General features: G+C 43.3%; 1 protein-coding gene across 1 annotated transcript in view; it reads right to left on the reverse strand.

Moving 5' to 3' along the window:
- The window catches only part of AIG1 (androgen induced 1), a 366,407-nt gene extending 344,233 nt beyond the window's left edge, over window positions 1-22,174 (reverse strand). The window contains exon 1 of the mRNA XM_063443318.1: window positions 21,790-22,174. Coding sequence (XP_063299388.1) covers window positions 21,790-21,930 — 141 coding nt within the window. The 5' untranslated portion in view covers window positions 21,931-22,174. The remainder of the gene's footprint in view (window positions 1-21,789) is intronic.
- Window positions 22,175-22,560: the final 386 nt, after the last annotated feature.

Below are 22,560 nucleotides of genomic sequence, written 5' to 3' on the forward strand. Positions count from 1 at the left end.
TACACCCCCTGTTCCCCACCTACCACTACACTACCTTTGCTCCCCCACCTTCCAATAAACCCCCACTGTGCCCCCAGCTATAACCACTGTGCCCCCTGCTCCCCCACCTACCACCACTGTGCCCCCTGCTCCCCCACCTACCACTATACAACCGCTGCTCCCCCACCCTCCTCCATCATTCCTCCTGCTCCTCACCTACCAGTACACGACCTCTGCTCTTCATATCAGCACACATATAACACACACATCCAATGCACACATGTCACACACAGTCAATACAACAATTACAAATATTACACACAGCCAACACATAGCATACATATCACACACAGCCATCACTCCTATCACAAACAGACACCACACACTACATCATATTATTATGAGATTTATTACAGCAGAGCTCTCTCATACAAAATGCAATATGTAGCTGTCCTCCGAGCTCCAGCCAATCAGAACGTTGCCACGGATTACTACAGGAAAGTTCTAACACTAAGTGCCTGAGCTCACAAGACAATTACTTATGGTCTTGCACCCGGTGGAGGCGCCGACCAGATTCCCAGCATACTGGATCACCAGAGCTCAGCATGCCCACCTCCCTGCAAGGTAATAACAGGGAAGGGGGAATCATTTTAGTTTTTGAATAATTATTAATTGAATAAATCCAATATACAAACACTACACACCTATAGACATACACTGTACATGGATAAAGGGGTTTGATGGGGGGGGGGGCGCTGTTAAGATTTTTTGCAAGGCCGGCCCTGCATATAATGACTTTCCAAGGTCATTATATTTTACAAGGCATGCATGTGCTTAGACAACTAGGTATGTCATGAAAGTTAAAAAATGAAACTTACTGAGAATTGTAAAATAATTATATTATATAAATAAATAAATAAAAACACAAAAAAAATCTAAATAGTCACAGTTATTCTTTAAAAACTTGATGTTTTTAACCCCTTAAGGACCAAACTTCTGGAATAAAAGGGAATCATGACATGTCACACATGTCATGTGTCCTTAAGGGGTTAAAGTGATGCATTTAAAAATTTGTTTATAAAATACGTGGGACTACTGTCATGAGGATACAGGCCATACACCTGTTAGGGGCATGGGCCACCCGGGCTCAATACTGCAAATGTACAAACACCTGCACATACACTAGCGCAGGGAAGGGAGATCTCCTTCCCTGGGTCAGTGCATACTTGTATGGGGAGGGAGCCCGAGAAGCTGTTTGTGATGCTCCTCCACCAGTTTCTCTCTCTCTTACCCCCCTCCAGGGCCAGAGGTAAGAGGCATGGAGGGGGAGGGGAGAAATCAGATAGTAAAGCCAAAATAAAAGAAATAGTAAAAATACTCCAAACAGAGGCAGTGTGCAAAAATCAAAAGCGCTTTAGTGTAGAATATCAAAACAGCAGCTCAAACAAACACTTGTGTGGGAAAACCCTCCCTCCCACAGACCATGGTAAAAAAGAATATATAGTAGTATAAGTTAAAGAATGTTATATTCTTAGTGGAGCCCTGAATAAAACATAGTGTTTGCTTATACTTAAAACAATTTTCAAAATTGTTCTATGTTTGATTCAGTGCTCCACTAAGGGTATAAGGTTCTTTAACTCATTATAAGGTTATTTAACTTATACCACTATACACTCTAAAAAATACATACAACTGCTCCTCTCACTACACACTATACACACAAACACACTTGATCCACTATATACACACAGTTTGCATCCACTATCCACACATAGACTGCATCCCTAGTACACAAACTCCGTACATTATATGCGCATACACAATGCATCCCTTAACACGTGCTATTTCAAATATTTATACAGGGACAACATATTCACAGAAAATACAATAGGAAACAAGAAAAGCATTTCATTGTAACAGACTCCAGGACAGTCTTTTGGGTGGAGTCAGAGGCAGCCCCTGTGGGTAGACTTGGAGCAGGCCCCAGTGGCAGCGCTGTATTTGCCGCGAGGCAAACAAGGCACTTGCCTTGGGCGGCATTTTCCTGGGGGCGGAAAAAAACACTGCCTTTGTTAGCCTCGGGGCAGGCGGCTAGCTGAGCTCCAGGTGGGCGGTGAGGGAGTGGTGATTTGACGTCACATTCCGGCTCCCAGCATCACAACTGGCCACCCGCCTGAACCTTCATAAAAGTTACATTGTACTCGTAACTCATCAAACGGGAAAATAGAATCATTATGCAATATTTACAAACTACGTCTCTGACAGGACATATAACCCTTCCAGTCCCTCTGCATTATATTATGCTGCATATAACTCTGGGATTCATTGTGTAGTGGTGTGTAGGAGAACATTTCCAAGTTTCAGGCCTTGTTTGGGGGAAATTTGACAAAAGTCTCACTGTCCCAGGAACACTAAAATGTTCCTGGCTTTCACCAAGAGCACAATTTCTTTATTTGTTTGCATTTTTTAAGTATTTCTGCATACACTTGAATAAATGTTGGTATGTGTGAGTGAGTGTTTGTATGTGTCTGTCTGTCGGTGAGTCTGTGCATGTATATCTGTGAATGTGTGTCTGTGAGTGTGTGTGTGTGTATATCTGTCAGTGTGTGTTTGTGAGTGAGTGTGTCTTTCAGTGTGTGTCTGTGAGTGCGTATGTGTGTGTGTCTGTCAGTGTGTGTGTGTGTGTGTGTCTGTCAGTGAATGAGTGTGTGTCTGTCTGCATCATTGTGTGATTATGTCAGTATGTCTGTGCGTGTCTGTCAGTGATTTGTGTCAGTGATTGTGTCTGTCAAATTGTGTCAAATCAGTGAGTGTGTGTGTGTATGTCAGTGTATCTGAGTGTGTGTCTGTCAGTCAAAGTGTGTGTTAGTCTTTAACAGGAAGAGGTGTGGCCTTGACAGGAAGGGGTGGGGCAAATTTAAATTAGGGGGTACCCGAGTTCCGTCATGCCTAGGGCAGCACAGATCAAAAATACACCACTGCCCACACCGTAAGCTATGTATTGTCATGAACACAACCTACTTCAAGAGTGTGCGTGATATAGTTGTTTGTGGTGAAAGGATTAAAGTTCACTATTTGTCTGCACTAAACCGAAACTATGACAAAATCCCCCTTAACATCCACCCACACTTAAACATAATACTATAACTATTACTATTTTAACTCTGCCACCACCATGACAATTTATAAATGGGAAGCCCTGGTCCCCCAGGTAAATCAATAATAAAAACCCACCAAAAACAACTTAGCACAATATCTAAGCAATTGCAAAATTCAAATTAGTCTTGTCAGGTAACATGATTCTTTTACCAGACAAATGCAAAACTTAATAAAGGAATATTTCTTATGAGCAAAAATATTAGTCACAGTGCATACAAAAAGTAGATGATAAACAAATTATTTACACCAACAGCAGATAAAAACAAAAGGAATCAAATAACAAAAGTCCCAAATCACTTACTCAGGTTTTTAAAGTGAAACTTCTGCCCAGGGGGTCGCTGGCAAAGAGGATGGTGACTCTCTTCAAAATTAGATCTTGGACCCAAGCAAGTACCAGGCATACTTCAGTTTCATTAGAGCTATACCCTGTGGATTACCACGCCTCACCCAGAGGTGGAGTTAAGTCGTATCTATAGAGACACTAAGGGACCACCCCCTTGTGTCCAGACCCCCATCAAGCCAAATGGAAACATTTGGCTCTATCTTCTCTTATGTACCTGCCACAGAAATAATAATTCACAGTAATGCATCTATAAATTCATTATTATTTTTACATTTCATAGATATGTCATATGCCTTACTCGTGACCCAATATAATGGATATCACAATCTCTTCCCATGTGGCTATGTTATGCCATTTGTGTTTGGGCTTGTATTGAAGATGGTGTTTGTCCCATTCTAAATATAATAAAAATGAGGCTACATTATTATGCTGTGAGTATTAATATTAATGTTTCTTTGGATATGATACTTGAACACAAGGCTAATGATCATTAACATATCAAAGAAATCCCCTCATCAAATGAAAAGGTACAGGCCAAATGGCTGAAGCCAAACATCAGGCTTTTCAAGCGTAGAATCTCACACCTTGCAGAGTCTTGATTAATTCACATGCATATGGAAAAATCCTTTTCACACTCCTATGCCTTTTACACTACCCCTTCTGTCATCTGACCTCCTTGGGGGTCCCAGCTTCAAAAGATGTAACCCCTTTTGACCTCCATACAATCAAATTAACCCCTTTTCACATTGACAATACCATCTCTGCCAGTGTCAGGATCGGGACAGGGATCCAACACGCAGAGTACAAACAGGAGAAGTTACGTATACCGGACCTTAGAATGGCCGGACTAACGTAAGGAGTAAGCAAAGAATGGTCTAGAGACAACCCGAGGTCGAGGGAACGAGAGAGCAGGTAAACGAGAGACAAGCCGGGTCAAAAAGGTAATAGAGGTAAGCAGGGTAGAAATAATACAAGCCGGGTCAGAACCAAAGAGACAAATAGAAATAAGAGCGCTGAGTGACTAGACTAGCTAGAACCACGACAGGGCAATGAACCAATACACAAAACCTTATTTTATACCCTGGTTCTAAATAGATGATCACGCCCCCGACGGGTCATGATTCGTGCTCAGGACTTGATTGACAGGTCGGAACGGATAGTCGTCATGACGTCGGCTACTAGAGCCGCGTCATAAAAGGAGGCGGATCAGAGGCGTCCGGCGTGTAAACGGCCGAGAGGACTGCGAGGAACGAGTGAGTCAGCCCCTCTGAGAGGGCGGAATTCTAAGTGTCTCACCTCCTCTGAGGTAGAGACAACAGGTACCCTGACAGTACCCCCCCTCTCAGAAACGCCAACCGGGCGGAAGGAACTGGGACGAGACGGAAACCGGGAATGAAAAGCCCTGCGGAGGCGAGGAGCATGCACCTCCTCCTGGACCACCCAAGACCTCTCCTCAGGACCATATCCTTTCCAGTCCACAAGATATTGTAACCTCCCCCGAGAAATTCGAGAATCGAGGATGGAGTTGATCTCATACTCCTCCTGGCCCTCAACCTGAACAGAGCGAGGGGAGAGTGCAGCGGAGGAAAACCTGTTAGGGGCATGGGCCACCCGGGCTCAATACTGCAAATGTACAAACACCTGCACATACACTAGCGCAGGGAAGGGAGATCTCCTTCCCTGGGTCAGTGCATACTTGTATGGGGAGGGAGCCCGAGAAGCTGTTTGTGATGCTCCTCCACCAGTTTCTCTCTCTCTTACCCCCCTCCAGGGCCAGAGGTAAGAGGCATGGAGGGGGAGGGGAGAAATCAGATAGTAAAGCCAAAATAAAAGAAATAGTAAAAATACTCCAAACAGAGGCAGTGTGCAAAAATCAAAAGCGCTTTAGTGTAGAATATCAAAACAGCAGCTCAAACAAACACTTGTGTGGGAAAACCCTCCCTCCCACAGACCATGGTAAAAAAGAATATATAGTAGTATAAGTTAAAGAATGTTATATTCTTAGTGGAGCCCTGAATAAAACATAGTGTTTACTTATACTTAAAACAATTTTCAAAATTGTTCTATGTTTGATTCAGTGCTCCACTAAGGGTATAAGGTTCTTTAACTCATTATAAGGTTATTTAACTTATACCACTATACACTCTAAAAAATACATACAACTGCTCCTCTCACTACACACTATACACACAAACACACTTGATCCACTATATACACACAGTTTGCATCCACTATCCACACATAGACTGCATCCCTAGTACACAAACTCCGTACATTATATGCGCATACACAATGCATCCCTTAACACGTGCTATTTCAAATATTTATACAGGGACAACATATTCACAGAAAATACAATAGGAAACAAGAAAAGCATTTCATTGTAACAGACTCCAGGACAGTCTTTTGGGTGGAGTCAGAGGCAGCCCCTGTGGGTAGACTTGGAGCAGGCCCCAGGCCGCGAGGCAAACAAGGCACTTGCCTTGGGCGGCATTTTCCTGGGGGCGGAAAAAAACACTGCCTTTGTTAGCCTCGGGGCAGGCGGCTAGCTGAGCTCCAGGTGGGCGGTGAGGGAGTGGTGATTTGACGTCACATTCCGGCTCCCAGCATCACAACTGGCCACCCGCCTGAACCTTCATAAAAGTTACATTGTACTCGTAACTCATCAAACGGGAAAATAGAATCATTATGCAATATTTACAAACTACGTCTCTGACAGGACATATAACCCTTCCAGTCCCTCTGCATTATATTATGCTGCATATAACTCTGGGATTCATTGTGTAGTGGTGTGTAGGAGAACATTTCCAAGTTTCAGGCCTTGTTTGGGGGAAATTTGACAAAAGTCTCACTGTCCCAGGAACACTAAAATGTTCCTGGCTTTCACCAAGAGCACAATTTCTTTATTTGTTTGCATTTTTTAAGTATTTCTGCATACACTTGAATAAATGTTGGTATGTGTGAGTGAGTGTTTGTATGTGTCTGTCTGTCGGTGAGTCTGTGCATGTATATCTGTGAATGTGTGTCTGTGAGTGTGTGTGTGTGTGTGTGTATATCTGTCAGTGTGTGTTTGTGAGTGAGTGTGTCTTTCAGTGTGTGTCTGTGAGTGCGTATGTGTGTGTGTCTGTCAGTGGGTGTGTGTGTGTGTGTCTGTCAGTGAATGAGTGTGTGTCTGTCTGCATCATTGTGTGATTATGTCAGTATGTCTGTGCGTGTCTGTCAGTGATTTGTGTCAGTGATTGTGTCTGTCAAATTGTGTCAAATCAGTGAGTGTGTGTGTGTATGTCAGTGTATCTGAGTGTGTGTCTGTCAGTCAAAGTGTGTGTTAGTCTTTAACAGGAAGAGGTGTGGCCTTGACAGGAAGGGGTGGGGCAAATTTAAATTAGGGGGTACCCGAGTTCCGTCATGCCTAGGGCAGCACAGATCAAAAATACACCACTGCCCACACCGTAAGCTATGTATTGTCATGAACACAACCTACTTCAAGAGTGTGCGTGATGTAGTTGTTTGTGGTGAAAGGATTAAAGTTCACTATTTGTCTGCACTAAACCGAAACTATGACAAAATCCCCCTTAACATCCACCCACACTTAAACATAATACTATAACTATTACTATTTTAACTCTGCCACCACCATGACAATTTATAAATGGGAAGCCCTGGTCCCCCAGGTAAATCAATAATAAAAACCCACCAAAAACAACTTAGCACAATATCTAAGCAATTGCAAAATTCAAATTAGTCTTGTCAGGTAACATGATTCTTTTACCAGACAAATGCAAAACTTAATAAAGGAATATTTCTTATGAGCAAAAATATTAGTCACAGTGCATACAAAAAGTAGATGATAAACAAATTATTTACACCAACAGCAGATAAAAACAAAAGGAATCAAATAACAAAAGTCCCAAATCACTTACTCAGGTTTTTAAAGTGAAACTTCTGCCCAGGGGGTCGCTGGCAAAGAGGATGGTGACTCTCTTCAAAATTAGATCTTGGACCCAAGCAAGTACCAGGCATACTTCAGTTTCATTAGAGCTATACCCTGTGGATTACCACGCCTCACCCAGAGGTGGAGTTAAGTCGTATCTATAGAGACACTAAGGGACCACCCCCTTGTGTCCAGACCCCCATCAAGCCAAATGGAAACATTTGGCTCTATCTTCTCTTATGTACCTGCCACAGAAATAATAATTCACAGTAATGCATCTATAAATTCATTATTATTTTTACATTTCATAGATATGTCATATGCCTTACTCGTGACCCAATATAATGGATATCACAATCTCTTCCCATGTGGCTATGTTATGCCATTTGTGTTTGGGCTTGTATTGAAGATGGTGTTTGTCCCATTCTAAATATAATAAAAATGAGGCTACATTATTATGCTGTGAGTATTAATATTAATGTTTCTTTGGATATGATACTTGAACACAAGGCTAATGATCATTAACATATCAAAGAAATCCCCTCATCAAATGAAAAGGTACAGGCCAAATGGCTGAAGCCAAACATCAGGCTTTTCAAGCGTAGAATCTCACACCTTGCAGAGTCTTGATTAATTCACATGCATATGGAAAAATCCTTTTCACACTCCTATGCCTTTTACACTACCCCTTCTGTCATCTGACCTCCTTGGGGGTCCCAGCTTCAAAATATGTAACCCCTTTTGACCTCCATACAATCAAATTAACCCCTTTTCACATTGACAATACCATCTCTGCCAGTGTCAGGATCGGGACAGGGATCCAACACGCAGAGTACAAACAGGAGAAGTTACGTATACCGGACCTTAGAATGGCCGGACTAACGTAAGGAGTAAGCAAAGAATGGTCTAGAGACAAGCCGAGGTCGAGGGAACGAGAGAGCAGGTAAACGAGAGACAAGCCGGGTCAAAAAGGTAATAGAGGTAAGCAGGGTAGAAATAATACAAGCCGGGTCAGAACCAAAGAGACAAATAGAAATAAGAGCGCTGAGTGACTAGACTAGCTAGAACCACGACAGGGCAATGAACCAATACACAAAACCTTATTTTATACCCTGGTTCTAAATAGATGATCACGCCCCCGACGAGTCATGATTCGTGCTCAGGACTTGATTGACAGGTCGGAACGGATAGTCGTCATGACGTCGGCTACTAGAGCCGCGTCATAAAAGGAGGCGGATCAGAGGCGTCCGGCGTGTAAACGGCCGAGAGGACTGCGAGGAACGAGTGAGTCAGCCCCTCTGAGAGGGCGGAATTCTAAGTGTCTCACCTCCTCTGAGGTAGAGACAACAGGTACCCTGACAGTACCCCCCCTCTCAGAAACGCCCACCGGGCGGAAGGAACCGGGACGAGACGGAAACCGGGAATGAAAAGCCCTGCGGAGGCGAGGAGCATGCACCTCCTCCTGGACCACCCAAGACCTCTCCTCAGGACCATATCCTTTCCAGTCCACAAGATATTGTAACCTCCCCCGAGAAATTCGAGAATCGAGGATGGAGTTGATCTCATACTCCTCCTGGCCCTCAACCTGAACAGAGCGAGGGGAGAGTGCAGCGGAGGAAAACCTGTTAGGGGCATGGGCCACCCGGGCTCAATACTGCAAATGTACAAACACCTGCACATACACTAGCGCAGGGAAGGGAGATCTCCTTCCCTGGGTCAGTGCATACTTGTATGGGGAGGGAGCCCGAGAAGCTGTTTGTGATGCTCCTCCACCAGTTTCTCTCTCTCTTACCCCCCTCCAGGGCCAGAGGTAAGAGGCATGGAGGGGGAGGGGAGAAATCAGATAGTAAAGCCAAAATAAAAGAAATAGTAAAAATACTCCAAACAGAGGCAGTGTGCAAAAATCAAAAGTGCTTTAGTGTAGAATATCAAAACAGCAGCTCAAACAAACACTTGTGTGGGAAAACCCTCCCTCCCACAGACCATGGTAAAAAAGAATATATAGTAGTATAAGTTAAAGAATGTTATATTCTTAGTGGAGCCCTGAATAAAACATAGTGTTTACTTATACTTAAAACAATTTTCAAAATTGTTCTATGTTTGATTCAGTGCTCCACTAAGGGTATAAGGTTCTTTAACTCATTATAAGGTTATTTAACTTATACCACTATACACTCTAAAAAATACATACAACTGCTCCTCTCACTACACACTATACACACAAACACACTTGATCCACTATATACACACAGTTTGCATCCACTATCCACACATAGACTGCACAGTGGCGGATCCAGAAGCTAATCTCGGGAGGGGCACTGGCAGATTATTTTAATAAACAATCCAGGCACAATAACCACTACAGCTCTCTGTAGTGGTTTTGGTGCCAGGAGTTGCTGTGGCGCCCTCCCAGAGTAAGTAGTCAAACTGTTTAAAAAAATGTTGATAACTTACCCATGTCTGCCGGGATAGGGGTTGTAGTGTGTATGTGTGTGAGGGGTGCAGTGTGTGCGAGGGTCGCAGTATGTGTATGAAGGGGTAGTGCGTGTGTGAGAGGGGTGCAGTGTATGTATGGGGTAGTAATATGTATATTGGGAGCAGTGTGTTTGTGTGTAAATGGTGCAGTGTGTGTATTGGGAGCGCAGTGTGTTTGTGCGTGAGTGGCGCAGTGTGTTTTTGTGTGAGGGGTGCTGTGTGTGTATGGGGGGCAGTGAGTGTATTGGGGGCTATGTGTAAGGGGGGGCTGTGTGTGTGTGTAAGGGGGGCTATGTATGTAAGGGGGAGCTGTGTGTGTAAGGGGGGGGGGGCTGTGTGTGTGTAAGGGGGGGCTGTGTGTGTAAGGGGGGGCTGTGTGTGTAAGGGGGGGCTGTGTATGTAAGGGGGGCTGTGTATGTAAGGGGGGCTGTGTGTGTAAGGGGGGCTGTGTGTGTAAGGGGGGGCTGTGTGTGTAAGGGGGCTGTGTATGTAATAGGGGGGCTGTGTATGTAATAGGGGGGCTGTGTAAGGGGGGGTGTGTAAGGGGGTGTGTGTAAGTAAGGGGGGGCTGTGTATGTAAGGGGGGGCTGTGTAGGTAAGGGGGGACTGTGTATGTAAGAGGGGGGCTGTGTAGGTAAGGGGGGGCTGTGTATGTAAGGGGGGGCTGTGTAAGTAAGGGACTGTGTATGTAAAGGGGGGCTGTGTATGTAAGAGGGGGGCTGTGTATGTAAGAGGGGGGCTGTGTAGGTAAGGGGGGGCTGTGTAGGTAAGGGGGGGCTGTGTAGGTAAGGGGGGGCTATGTAGGTAAGGGGGGGCTGTGTAGGTAAGGGGGGACTGTGTATGTAAGGGGGGGGCTGTGTAGGTAAGGGGGACTGTGTATGTAAGGGGGGGCTGTGTAGGTAAGGGGGCTGTGTAGGTAAGGGGGCTGTGTAGGTAAGGGGGCTGTGTAGGTAAGGGGGGCTGTGTGGTGCAGTGTGTGAGGGATAGGGGGGCAGATAAAAGATTTTTTTTTGTTTTCATTATTAAATAATAATTAAATAAATAAAGCTAATGTACCCCCTCCCTTCTTACCTTTGCTGAGGGAGGGGGAGACATTGCTTTCTCTTCCATTCCCTGGTGGTTCTAGTGGGGGAGTGAACTCTAACCTGCAGCGCAGGCTAGAGTTCACTCTCGCAAGAACGGAGCGTTGCCATGGTAACGCTCCGTGCTCGCGAGAGGAGAACCCGGCGGAGCTGCAGGTAAGAGCTCCCCCGGGTTCTCTCTCTCACTCCCTCCCCTGCCGGCCGCCCAGCAATCTGCCTGTGTGGGCCGGGGAGGGAGATCACTGATCTCCCCTCCGGTCCGTGATGGCAATCAGCAGGGCTGGTGCTTGGATAGCACCAGCCCTGCATGGACCGGCAGGGGAGAGCCTCGGGCAGCAATATTTTCTCGGGGGGGGCAATTGCCCCGTTGCCCCCCCCTGGATCCGCCAATGAGACTGCATCCCTAGTACACAAACTCCGTACATTATATGCGCATACACAATGCATCCCTTAACACGTGCTATTTCAAATATTTATACAGGGACAACATATTCACAGAAAATACAATAGGAAACAAGAAAAGCATTTCATTGTAACAGACTCCAGGACAGTCTTTTGGGTGGAGTCAGAGGCAGCCCCTGTGGGTAGACTTGGAGCAGGCCCCAGTGGCAGCGCTGTATTTGCCGCGAGGCAAACAAGGCACTTGCCTTGGGCGGCATTTTCCTGGGGGCGGAAAAAAACACTGCCTTTGTTAGCCTCGGGGCAGGCGGCTAGCTGAGCTCCAGGTGGGCGGTGAGGGAGTGGTGATTTGACGTCACATTCCGGCTCCCAGCATCACAACTGGCCACCCGCCTGAACCTTCATAAAAGTTACATTGTACTCGTAACTCATCAAACGGGAAAATAGAATCATTATGCAATATTTACAAACTATGTCTCTGACAGGACATATAACCCTTCCAGTCCCTCTGCATTATATTATGCTGCATATAACTCTGGGATTCATTGTGTAGTGGTGTGTAGGAGAACATTTCCAAGTTTCAGGCCTTGTTTGGGGGAAATTTGACAAAAGTCTCACTGTCCCAGGAACACTAAAATGTTCCTGGCTTTCACCAAGAGCACAATTTCTTTATTTGTTTGCATTTTTTAAGTATTTCTGCATACACTTGAATAAATGTTGGTATGTGTGAGTGAGTGTTTGTATGTGTCTGTCTGTCGGTGAGTCTGTGCATGTATATCTGTGAATGTGTGTCTGTGAGTGTGTGTGTGTGTGTGTGTATATCTGTCAGTGTGTGTTTGTGAGTGAGTGTGTCTTTCAGTGTGTGTCTGTGAGTGCGTATGTGTGTGTGTCTGTCAGTGGGTGTGTGTGTGTGTGTGTCTGTCAGTGAATGAGTGTGTGTCTGTCTGCATCATTGTGTGATTATGTCAGTATGTCTGTGCGTGTCTGTCAGTGATTTGTGTCAGTGATTGTGTCTGTCAAATTGTGTCAAATCAGTGAGTGTGTGTGTGTATGTCAGTGTATCTGAGTGTGTGTCTGTCAGTCAAAGTGTGTGTTAGTCTTTAACAGGAAGAGGTGTGGCCTTGACAGGAAGGGGTGGGGCAAATTTAAATTAGGGGGTACCCGAGTTCCGTCATGCCTAGGGCAGCACAGATCAAAAATACACCACTGCCCACACCGTAAGCTATGTATTGTCATGAACACAACCTACTTCAAGAGTGTGCGTGATGTAGTTGTTTGTGGTGAAAGGATTAAAGTTCACTATTTGTCTGCACTAAACCGAAACTATGACAAAATCCCCCTTAACATCCACCCACACTTAAACATAATACTATAACTATTACTATTTTAACTCTGCCACCACCATGACAATTTATAAATGGGAAGCCCTGGTCCCCCAGGTAAATCAATAATAAAAACCCACCAAAAACAACTTAGCACAATATCTAAGCAATTGCAAAATTCAAATTAGTCTTGTCAGGTAACATGATTCTTTTACCAGACAAATGCAAAACTTAATAAAGGAATATTTCTTATGAGCAAAAATATTAGTCACAGTGCATACAAAAAGTAGATGATAAACAAATTATTTACACCAACAGCAGATAAAAACAAAAGGAATCAAATAACAAAAGTCCCAAATCACTTACTCAGGTTTTTAAAGTGAAACTTCTGCCCAGGGGGTCGCTGGCAAAGAGGATGGTGACTCTCTTCAAAATTAGATCTTGGACCCAAGCAAGTACCAGGCATACTTCAGTTTCATTAGAGCTATACCCTGTGGATTACCACGCCTCACCCAGAGGTGGAGTTAAGTCGTATCTATAGAGACACTAAGGGACCACCCCCTTGTGTCCAGACCCCCATCAAGCCAAATGGAAACATTTGGCTCTATCTTCTCTTATGTACCTGCCACAGAAATAATAATTCACAGTAATGCATCTATAAATTCATTATTATTTTTACATTTCATAGATATGTCATATGCCTTACTCGTGACCCAATATAATGAATATCACAATCTCTTCCCATGTGGCTATGTTATGCCATTTGTGTTTGGGCTTGTATTGAAGATGGTGTTTGTCCCATTCTAAATATAATAAAAATGAGGCTACATTATTATGCTGTGAGTATTAATATTAATGTTTCTTTGGATATGATACTTGAACACAAGGCTAATGATCATTAACATATCAAAGAAATCCCCTCATCAAATGAAAAGGTACAGGCCAAATGGCTGAAGCCAAACATCAGGCTTTTCAAGCGTAGAATCTCACACCTTGCAGAGTCTTGATTAATTCACATGCATATGGAAAAATCCTTTTCACACTCCTATGCCTTTTACACTACCCCTTCTGTCATCTGACCTCCTTGGGGGTCCCAGCTTCAAAAGATGTAACCCCTTTTGACCTCCATACAATCAAATTAACCCCTTTTCACATTGACAATACCATCTCTGCCAGTGTCAGGATCGGGACAGGGATCCAACACGCAGAGTACAAACAGGAGAAGTTACGTATACCGGACCTTAGAATGGCCGGACTAACGTAAGGAGTAAGCAAAGAATGGTCTAGAGACAACCCGAGGTCGAGGGAACGAGAGAGCAGGTAAACGAGAGACAAGCGCGGTCAAAAAGGTAATAGAGGTAAGCAGGGTAGAAATAATACAAGCCGGGTCAGAACCAAAGAGACAAATAGAAATAAGAGCGCTGAGTGACTAGACTAGCTAGAACCACGACAGGGCAATGAACCAATACACAAAACCTTATTTTATACCCTGGTTCTAAATAGATGATCACGCCCCCGACGAGTCCTGATTCGTGCTCAGGACTTGATTGACAGGTCGGAACGGATAGTCGTCATGACATCGGCTACTAGAGCCGAGTCATAAAAGGAGGCGGATCAGAGGCGTCCGGCGTGTAAACGGCCGAGAGGACTGCGAGGAACGAGTGAGTCAGCCCCTCTGAGAGGGCGGAATTCTAAGTGTCTCACCTCCTCTGAGGTAGAGACAACAGGTACCCTGACAGCCAGGTTGGCAGGTCCTTAACCCCTTAAGACCGCAGGGCGTTCTATGCCGTTCCCATTTTGGTGGCTCTAAACGCCGCAGGGCAGCATAGAACGTCCTGAGATCTTATGTACTTACCCGGTAGCTGGCGATCCCACGCCGGCGATCGCGGTATGGGAGTCTTACCTGGGAGCCCAGGGAGTCCCCCTCCGTCCTCTTCGGCCCCCCCTGGGCCATGTGATTGCGAGGTCCTTGCGAGGACCCCGCGATCACATGGACGGCATAGCCATCCAAGGCAATGCCAGCAGGGGGAGTGCCTGGAATGACAGGTACTCCCCCTGCTGTCTGAAAAAAAAAATGTTAAAACAGTTTAAAATTTAATTATATATACTATATATTTATTATATATATGATCTAAGTATATATATACACATATACACACATACACATAAATATACATACACTGTCTACATGTATTTTAATATTAATATATACATAATTATATATATATATTAATATCAAAATACACGTACAATGATATTGATTAATTATATATAATTTTCATTATATATATATATTTATATATAATAAAAAATAAATAAATATATAAATACGTTAAAAAATAAAATTTAAAAAATAATAAAAAATAAATAGATAAAAATATATATACATGCGTAATTTCGTTCTAACTATATTTTAAAATTTATATATATATATATATATTGATATCAAAATACATGTAGAACGAAATAATATATATATCTATATACATAAGTATATACGTATACATCACTATATATATATACCTATATATAAATAAAAATAATAAAAACAATTATATACACACACATATATATATACAAAAATGATGGGAGTTGCACTCCAGCTTTCCTTCAGTGTTGTGCCCGGTGCTCAGCTGCACAAGTATATAGTATATGAAAAAAAGCCAGCACTCTAGGACTTCAATAAATAAAAAGTAAAAACCTTTTATTCCAGTGTGTCAAAAAACAGGGTCGACGTTTCAGTCCACCGTTGTGAACTTTCTTCAGGACATAAAATACAAGGTACAATGTTCAACTTAAATAAAGAAAACTAACTTACCAAACCACCTCCACCTGTGTACAGGCGTGATCCGCTCCCATCTGCGCATGCGTGGCAATCCGCTCAACCCCTTCCGGTGTGAGAGTGCACCTAAATCCGTCACCATGGAAACTGGTAAATAGATCGTAAAAACAGCGATCTATCTAAGCTTGCCCATGTGTCTAATGACAAGTGATAAGTGTGAATAACCCTGCTCGATATCAATAACGAGGTGGCATAAATACACCCAGTGACATTATATGCAGCCTTCAAAATCGATCGCAAGTATACGAAGGCATATGAAGGTATATGTGTAAAGGGATGTTAGTAGAATACCAGATACAAAGATCTGTGTAAACTACTATAATATGAATACACATCACCAGTGGTGTATCTTGGATTTGTGCTGCCCTAGGCACGACTAAATTTAGGCACCCCCCTAATCTAAATTTGCCCCACCACTTCGTGTCAAGGCCACTTTTTTGAATGACAGACGCACTCCCTCATTGACACATGCACTGACATACAATCACTGACAGATACATAGTTATTGGCACACGCATACAGTCATTGGCACGCACACTGTTTAAACAACCCAGACTTTCAATGACAGACACACTCACTGACAGGCACAAACTGACATACACACACTGACATGAACATCCTCACAAATTTGACAGACACACACATTCACTCACAGACACACTGACAGTTACACACACACTGACATACACACTCCCTGACAGACACACACAAACACACTAGCTTACACATACATACACACACACACTCACTGGCAGACACACACACTGATAGTCACAGACACACTCACTGACAGACACACACACACACTGAGGGATATACATCTTATTCAACTTCAGTCTGACAATCTTGACAGTTTTACAATATGGCGTATAGCATAGGGCTGTTATCTATATTATGTGGGTTATAAGTAAATGCCCATTGCACCCAGTGATTAGACAACCAGGCTCATTGTGCTGTTTGACAAGTGACATGCCCCACACAGTACTGGGTAGTCATTAGCTGTAAGAGCAGATTATGGATGTACCCTGGTATGGTAGATAAGGGGTGCTGATGATGCATGCCTGGGGAAGATGATTCGTAAACCCCAGTAAGGCAGGTGAGAGGAGGTGGGGGGAGGAGAAAATGAATGTCCCTGATTAAAAAAAAGATTAAGGGAGCATGTACCCCGGCTGCAGGGGGCAGATCCCACAAGATTGGGGTATATGAACAGAATAGGGTGCAGTGGTATATGGGCAGGTTGAAGGGCAGTAAGGCAGAGGTGCAGATTTGGGGGCAGTAGAGTAGATAGGGGGTAGCTGGGGCAGATTTGGGGGCAGTAGAGTAGATGGGGTAGCTGGGGCAGATTTGGGGGCAGTAGAATAGATGGGATAGCTGGGGCAGATTTGGGGGCAGTAGAGTAGATAGGGGTAGCTGGGGCAGATTTGGGGGCAATAGAGTAGATGGGGATACAGCAACACCGATCTGGGGCAGATTTGGGGGCAGTTGAGTAGATGGGGGTTGCTGGAGCAGAAGAATAGATGGGGGTAGCTGGGGCAGTTGAGTAGATGGGGGTTGCTGGAGCAGAAGAATAGATGGGGTAGCTGGGGCAGTGGAGTAGATGGGGGGGTATCTGGGGCAGATTTGGGGGAAGTAGAGTAGATGGGGGGTAGCTCACCCAGTAGCAGGACTGTTTGGTTCTCTCCAGCGAAGCTCTCTCCTCCGCGCTCAGGGTACATCCCATGACTGCTCAAGGGGTCCCAGAACCGGCAGGAGCGGGTGGGGAGGTGGTCCCGGTCTCAGCAGGGGATGGTCCCGGTGGGGAGGTGTTAGTATATCCCAGTGGTAGGCAGCGGGTGTGTGACTATGCAAGTGGTCTGTCTAGCGGTCGGTGTCTCTATCCCCTTCTATCTGTCTCAATGGAGGTGGCGAGGGAACTGAGCACTTCCTGCTCCCTCGCGCACCGCCGGGGCCGGAGTGATGTCATATTCCGGCTCCCGGCATAATAGAAGGGCGCGCAAGGGAGCAGGAAGTGCTCAGAGTTTGTGCTCCCTCGCCGTCCGTCTAAACTTTGAGCCAGCTAAATGCCTCGGGAGGGTACAACGGTGGGCAGCCGGCCACATGAGGCAAACAAGGCATTTGCCTAGGTACTTAGGGTGGCGTTTTTTTGCCGCCCCCCTGAAAGTGCCGCCCTAGGCAAATGCCTTGTTTGCCTCGCGCAAAATACAGCCCTGCACATCACAATATTTGTGGTAAAGTGTACTATGCCAAGAAAATACGGATCACAATAGATTTACCCAGATATATGTGTAAGCAAAAATAACAAAAGTGCTCAAAATGTGCAAACCCTGATGTTATAGTGACATCTTAAAGTGACATGTGCACAAAAACGAACGGGCATGGTATATGTTCTATATGTATATAGACAAGGATAGTGACTTAAAGTGACATGTGCAAGGAAACAAAAGAACATAATATATATTCAATCTAATAGGTGTGTCATAGGAGGGGGAGACATATAGCTAATTCAGAGTTGCAGTGTGACATAGCATACTACATCTAACTATAAAAAGAAAAAAAATATTAATAAAACTATTCTATTAATAGAAAAATAATTATCTAATACACATCTGTGTGAATTCAATTTTCTATTAATAGAATAGTTTTATTATTTTTTTTTTCATTTTTATAGTTAGATGTAGTATGCTATGTCACACCGCAACTCTGAATGAGCTATATGTCTCCCCCTCCTATGACACACCTATTAGATTGAATATACGGTATATTATGTTCTTTTGTTTCCTTGCACATGTCACTTTAAGTCATTTAAATTGAACATTGTACATTGTATTTTATGTCCTGAAGAAAGTTCACAACGGTGGACTGAAACGTCGACCCTGTTTTTTGACACACTGGAATAAAAGGTTTTTACTTTTTATTTATTGAAGTCCTAGAGTGCTGGCTTTTTTTCATATACTATATATATATATATATACACACACATATATATATATATATATATATAATAATAATTCTACGTACCGTATATACTCGAGTATAAGCCGACGCGAATATAAGCCGAGGCCCCTAATTTTACCCCCAAAAACTGGGAAAACTTATTGACTCGAGTATAAGACTAGGGTGGGAAATGCAGCAGCTACTGGTAAATTTCTAAATAAAATTAGATCCTAAAAAAATTATATTAATTGAATATTTATTTACAGTGTGTGTATATAATGAATGCAGTGCGTGTGTATGAATGCAGTGTGTGTGTGTATGAGAGCAGTGTGTGCGTGTATGAGTGCAGTGCGTGTATGAATGCAGTGTGTGTATGAGTGCAGTGTGTGTGTGTATGAATGCAGTGTGTATGAGTGCAGTGTGTGTGTGTTGCAGAGCCTTGGTGGGGGGTGGGCAATTTTATTATTTTTTTTATTTATTATTTTAATAATTATTTTTTATTATTATTTTATTTAATTATTATTTTTTATTTTATTATTTTTAATATTTTATTATTTTTATTTTTTTTCGTCCCCCCTCCCTGCTTGATACATGGCAGGGAGGGGGGCTCTCCTTCCCTGGTGGTCCAGTGGCATTGGCAGTTCAGTGGGGGGAGGGGGACTGGCAGAGAGCGCTTACCTCTCCTGCAGCTGCTGTCAGCTCCCTTCTCCTTCAGGCCGGTCCGTGCATCTCCTCTGTCAGCTCACACTGTAAGTCTCGAGAGAGCCGCACTATGATCCCGCGGCTCTCGCGAGACTTACACTGGGAGCTGACCGAGGTGCTGAACGGACCGCCGCGGAGGAGAAGGATGCTGACAGGAGCTGCAGGAGAGGTAAGCGCTCGCTGCCAGCCCCCTGTCTGTATTATGGCAATGTAAATTGCCATAATACAGACACTGACTCGAGTATAAGCCGATTTGGGGTTTTTCAGCACAAAAAATGTGCTGAAAAACTCGGCTTATACTCGAGTATATACGGTATATATTTATGTAATAATTTTACATAAATAGGTCATTTTATTAATTACAATTTTCAGAACCTGCCTGACAACCCAGGCCGAAAGTTCAGGGAATTTAATTTTCTAGCACTATATTTAACCCTGTAACTTTTCAATACACCATAAAACCTGTACATGGGGGTTACTGTTTTACTCGGAAGACTTCGATGAACATAAATATTAGCGTTTCAAAACAGTAAAATATATTACAACGACGATATCGTCAGTGACAGTGAAATTTTTTGCATTTTTCACACACAAATAGCACTTACACTGACGATATAATTGTTGTGATACGTTTTACTGTTTTAAAACACTAATATTTGTGTTCAGCGAAGTCTCCTGAGTATAACAGTACCCCTCATGTACAGGTTTTATGGTGTTTTCAAAAGTTACAGAGTCAAATATAAGGCTTGCGTTTCAGTTTTTTCACATAAAAATTTGCCAGGTTGCCTTTGAGACCGACCGTATGGTAGCCCAGGAATAAAAATTACCCCCATAATGGCATACCATTGTAATGACATGAAGGGGTGCTGCCCTGGAACAGCACTGTCACTTTAAATGTGGGAACCAATACAGCAGAAAAATAAATGCCAAGACACAAATGAATAGGGTACACACAGAGAAGGCCACAAAATATATACAGTAAATCAAAATAACCATTCAGTAACGTTCAGTTTTTTTAGTAGCCACTTAGTCACTAACACTGGCCAAAATTTGCGTTCAAATTAGTTTTTTGCATTTTCAAATATTAACACTAACTTTGCCCAGTGTTTGTGACCAAGTGGCTAATAAAAAAGACTGGACATACTCCATTTGCAATACCTTGGGTTGTCTACTTTTGCAAATGGTATGCCATCATGGGGGTAATTCTTATTCCTGGGCTACCATATGGTCTCAAAGGCAACGTAACCAATCTGGCGAATTTCAATGTGAAAAAACTGAAATATGTAACATGCTATATTTGACCCTGTAACTTCCCAAAACACCATAAAACATGTACATAGGAGGTACTGTTTTACACGTGAGACATTGCTGAATACAAAAATGTCACGTAGAACTAAACATTTTTTTAAAATTCTTATTTTCTCCCATTTTTTTATATTTTTTTCATATTAAATTATGTTCCTTACCAAAATATTTGATGTTAAACGAAAGCCCTGTTTCCCCTGAATAAAATTATATATAATAAGTGTGGGTGCATTTAATATGAAAAAGGGGGATTACGGTTGGACAGACATATAGCGCAAATACCAGGTTTTGTTTACGTTTTGTTTTGATCACTACTTGTACATTTGGCTGCGGTCTTAAGGGGTTAATGCACTACACAAATTACATTAAAGGACAATATTCCATAGTGCAATAATAAATTAGGCACCCTTGCCGTGGCAATGTAAGGGGCCCACAAAATTTCTGATGGCAGCCCTGAATGTAGATATGCAGGGACAGTTAAAAAAAATAATATTTGAATTAGTCACAGTGAACCTACCTTCACTATTGTTAACTGTTTAATACGCTATGTCATGTATGCATTGTCATACCCAGATTCTTTGCAAATGTATAACTAGAAAGTTATTTCCCCATTTTAGTTTTCCAGTCTTCCTAGCCTTTGCTGCATAGTTATAAACCAATATAACTAATAGAATATTATAGAGTCCCGAACCAGATGCCTATGGCATCCTGTGATGACTAGCACGCAACTGCACGCTTGCAGAAGCTGTACAAATGTACATGGTGTCTAAGCTAGCTACTTCCCTGTCCATTCGGAGAGAGCATATTGCAGAAGTTGGTTTGCAGTGATGAGATACATTTAGAACCAGCTAGTAGCATAAAACACTAAATTCATTGTTTTAGTCTTATTCTTTAGACCCTGAGGAAATAAGGTACACCTTTCTTACAGTGAATCATTAAATTAGTGTGATTCCCACTCATGTCTTTTATGTCGCTCTCTCAATTCACATATAACATAGAGTAATTTAATGCAAATATATAAATAAACCTATATAGGTATTACTCTACATATATCTAAAGGCAGTAAAGATGTTTACAAATCAGTAATATATAGTAATATATCTTATTGTAACACAATTAAAGTAGTTAGACATACAGGGAAATGCAATTTCGAGTTGTTATGTGTGTGTTAGAGGCATATAAACAAACAAACAAACAAACATACCCATATAGTGTGTGTATCATAACATGTGCTTTCCTTATGTTACATTCATTTTGTTTGTGACACTAAGAGCATTACGTGCAGGAGGAGCTGCTCTCTGCAGATCCTGACTCACCAGGTTAATGAATGTGAGGAATTTCCAGCTGCCCCCATAGGTCTGATGGGCGGGCATCTCTATGGCCTTGTAGTGGCAGAGCACGGACAGGTAGGAGAGCAGGATGGCGGCCCGCAGCACCTGGCATGGGATCAGCGCCATCTCACAGACACAGGGACACACAGGTCAGCACACTGCCCCTCCCCCTCCTCGTGTATCTACCATGTATTTCACTTATTTACTAGCTCCCTTGTGTACAGTAAGGAGAGACCGTGGGAAGCGGCAGGAGGATGCAAACCTTGCGCTGACTCTGAGCATCACTCGCGTCACTCGGGAGGAGGGAGATGGGGTTGCCATGGAGACCGGTCTGGTCCTTCACATCACTCAGCGCTGAGTACGCTGCTCGGATGACTGGCCGGGGGCGGAGTCTGCGGTGTAGACCCGTGACGTCAGCAAGTGCTGACATGATTGGAATCTATTTTGGTCTGATGTAATGGTTCTTTCCCTGTCAGTAAATGTGAGGATAACATGTCCCAGGAACAGGAAGTGTGAACTGTGTGCATACAAGCTGTTACTTACACATATGGGCGTCGTGCTGCTTGTTAGGTCATCTTTTTCTGAGATTGACAGTGAGCCTGGTGCTTCTAGTCTTTCCTGTGTGTGTATGCAAGGACACCATTAAATATATGTATTATATATATGTATGGCCATCTGCATTATGATCTGAACTAGGCCTGGATAGTTAGGTGTCCAGGTTACACTGCTTACTGGCTGCATACTTGAGCACAGTTA

The sequence above is a fragment of the Pelobates fuscus genome, chromosome 2, assembly GCF_036172605.1.
Source record: "Pelobates fuscus isolate aPelFus1 chromosome 2, aPelFus1.pri, whole genome shotgun sequence".
NCBI classification, from domain to species: domain Eukaryota; kingdom Metazoa; phylum Chordata; class Amphibia; order Anura; family Pelobatidae; genus Pelobates; species Pelobates fuscus.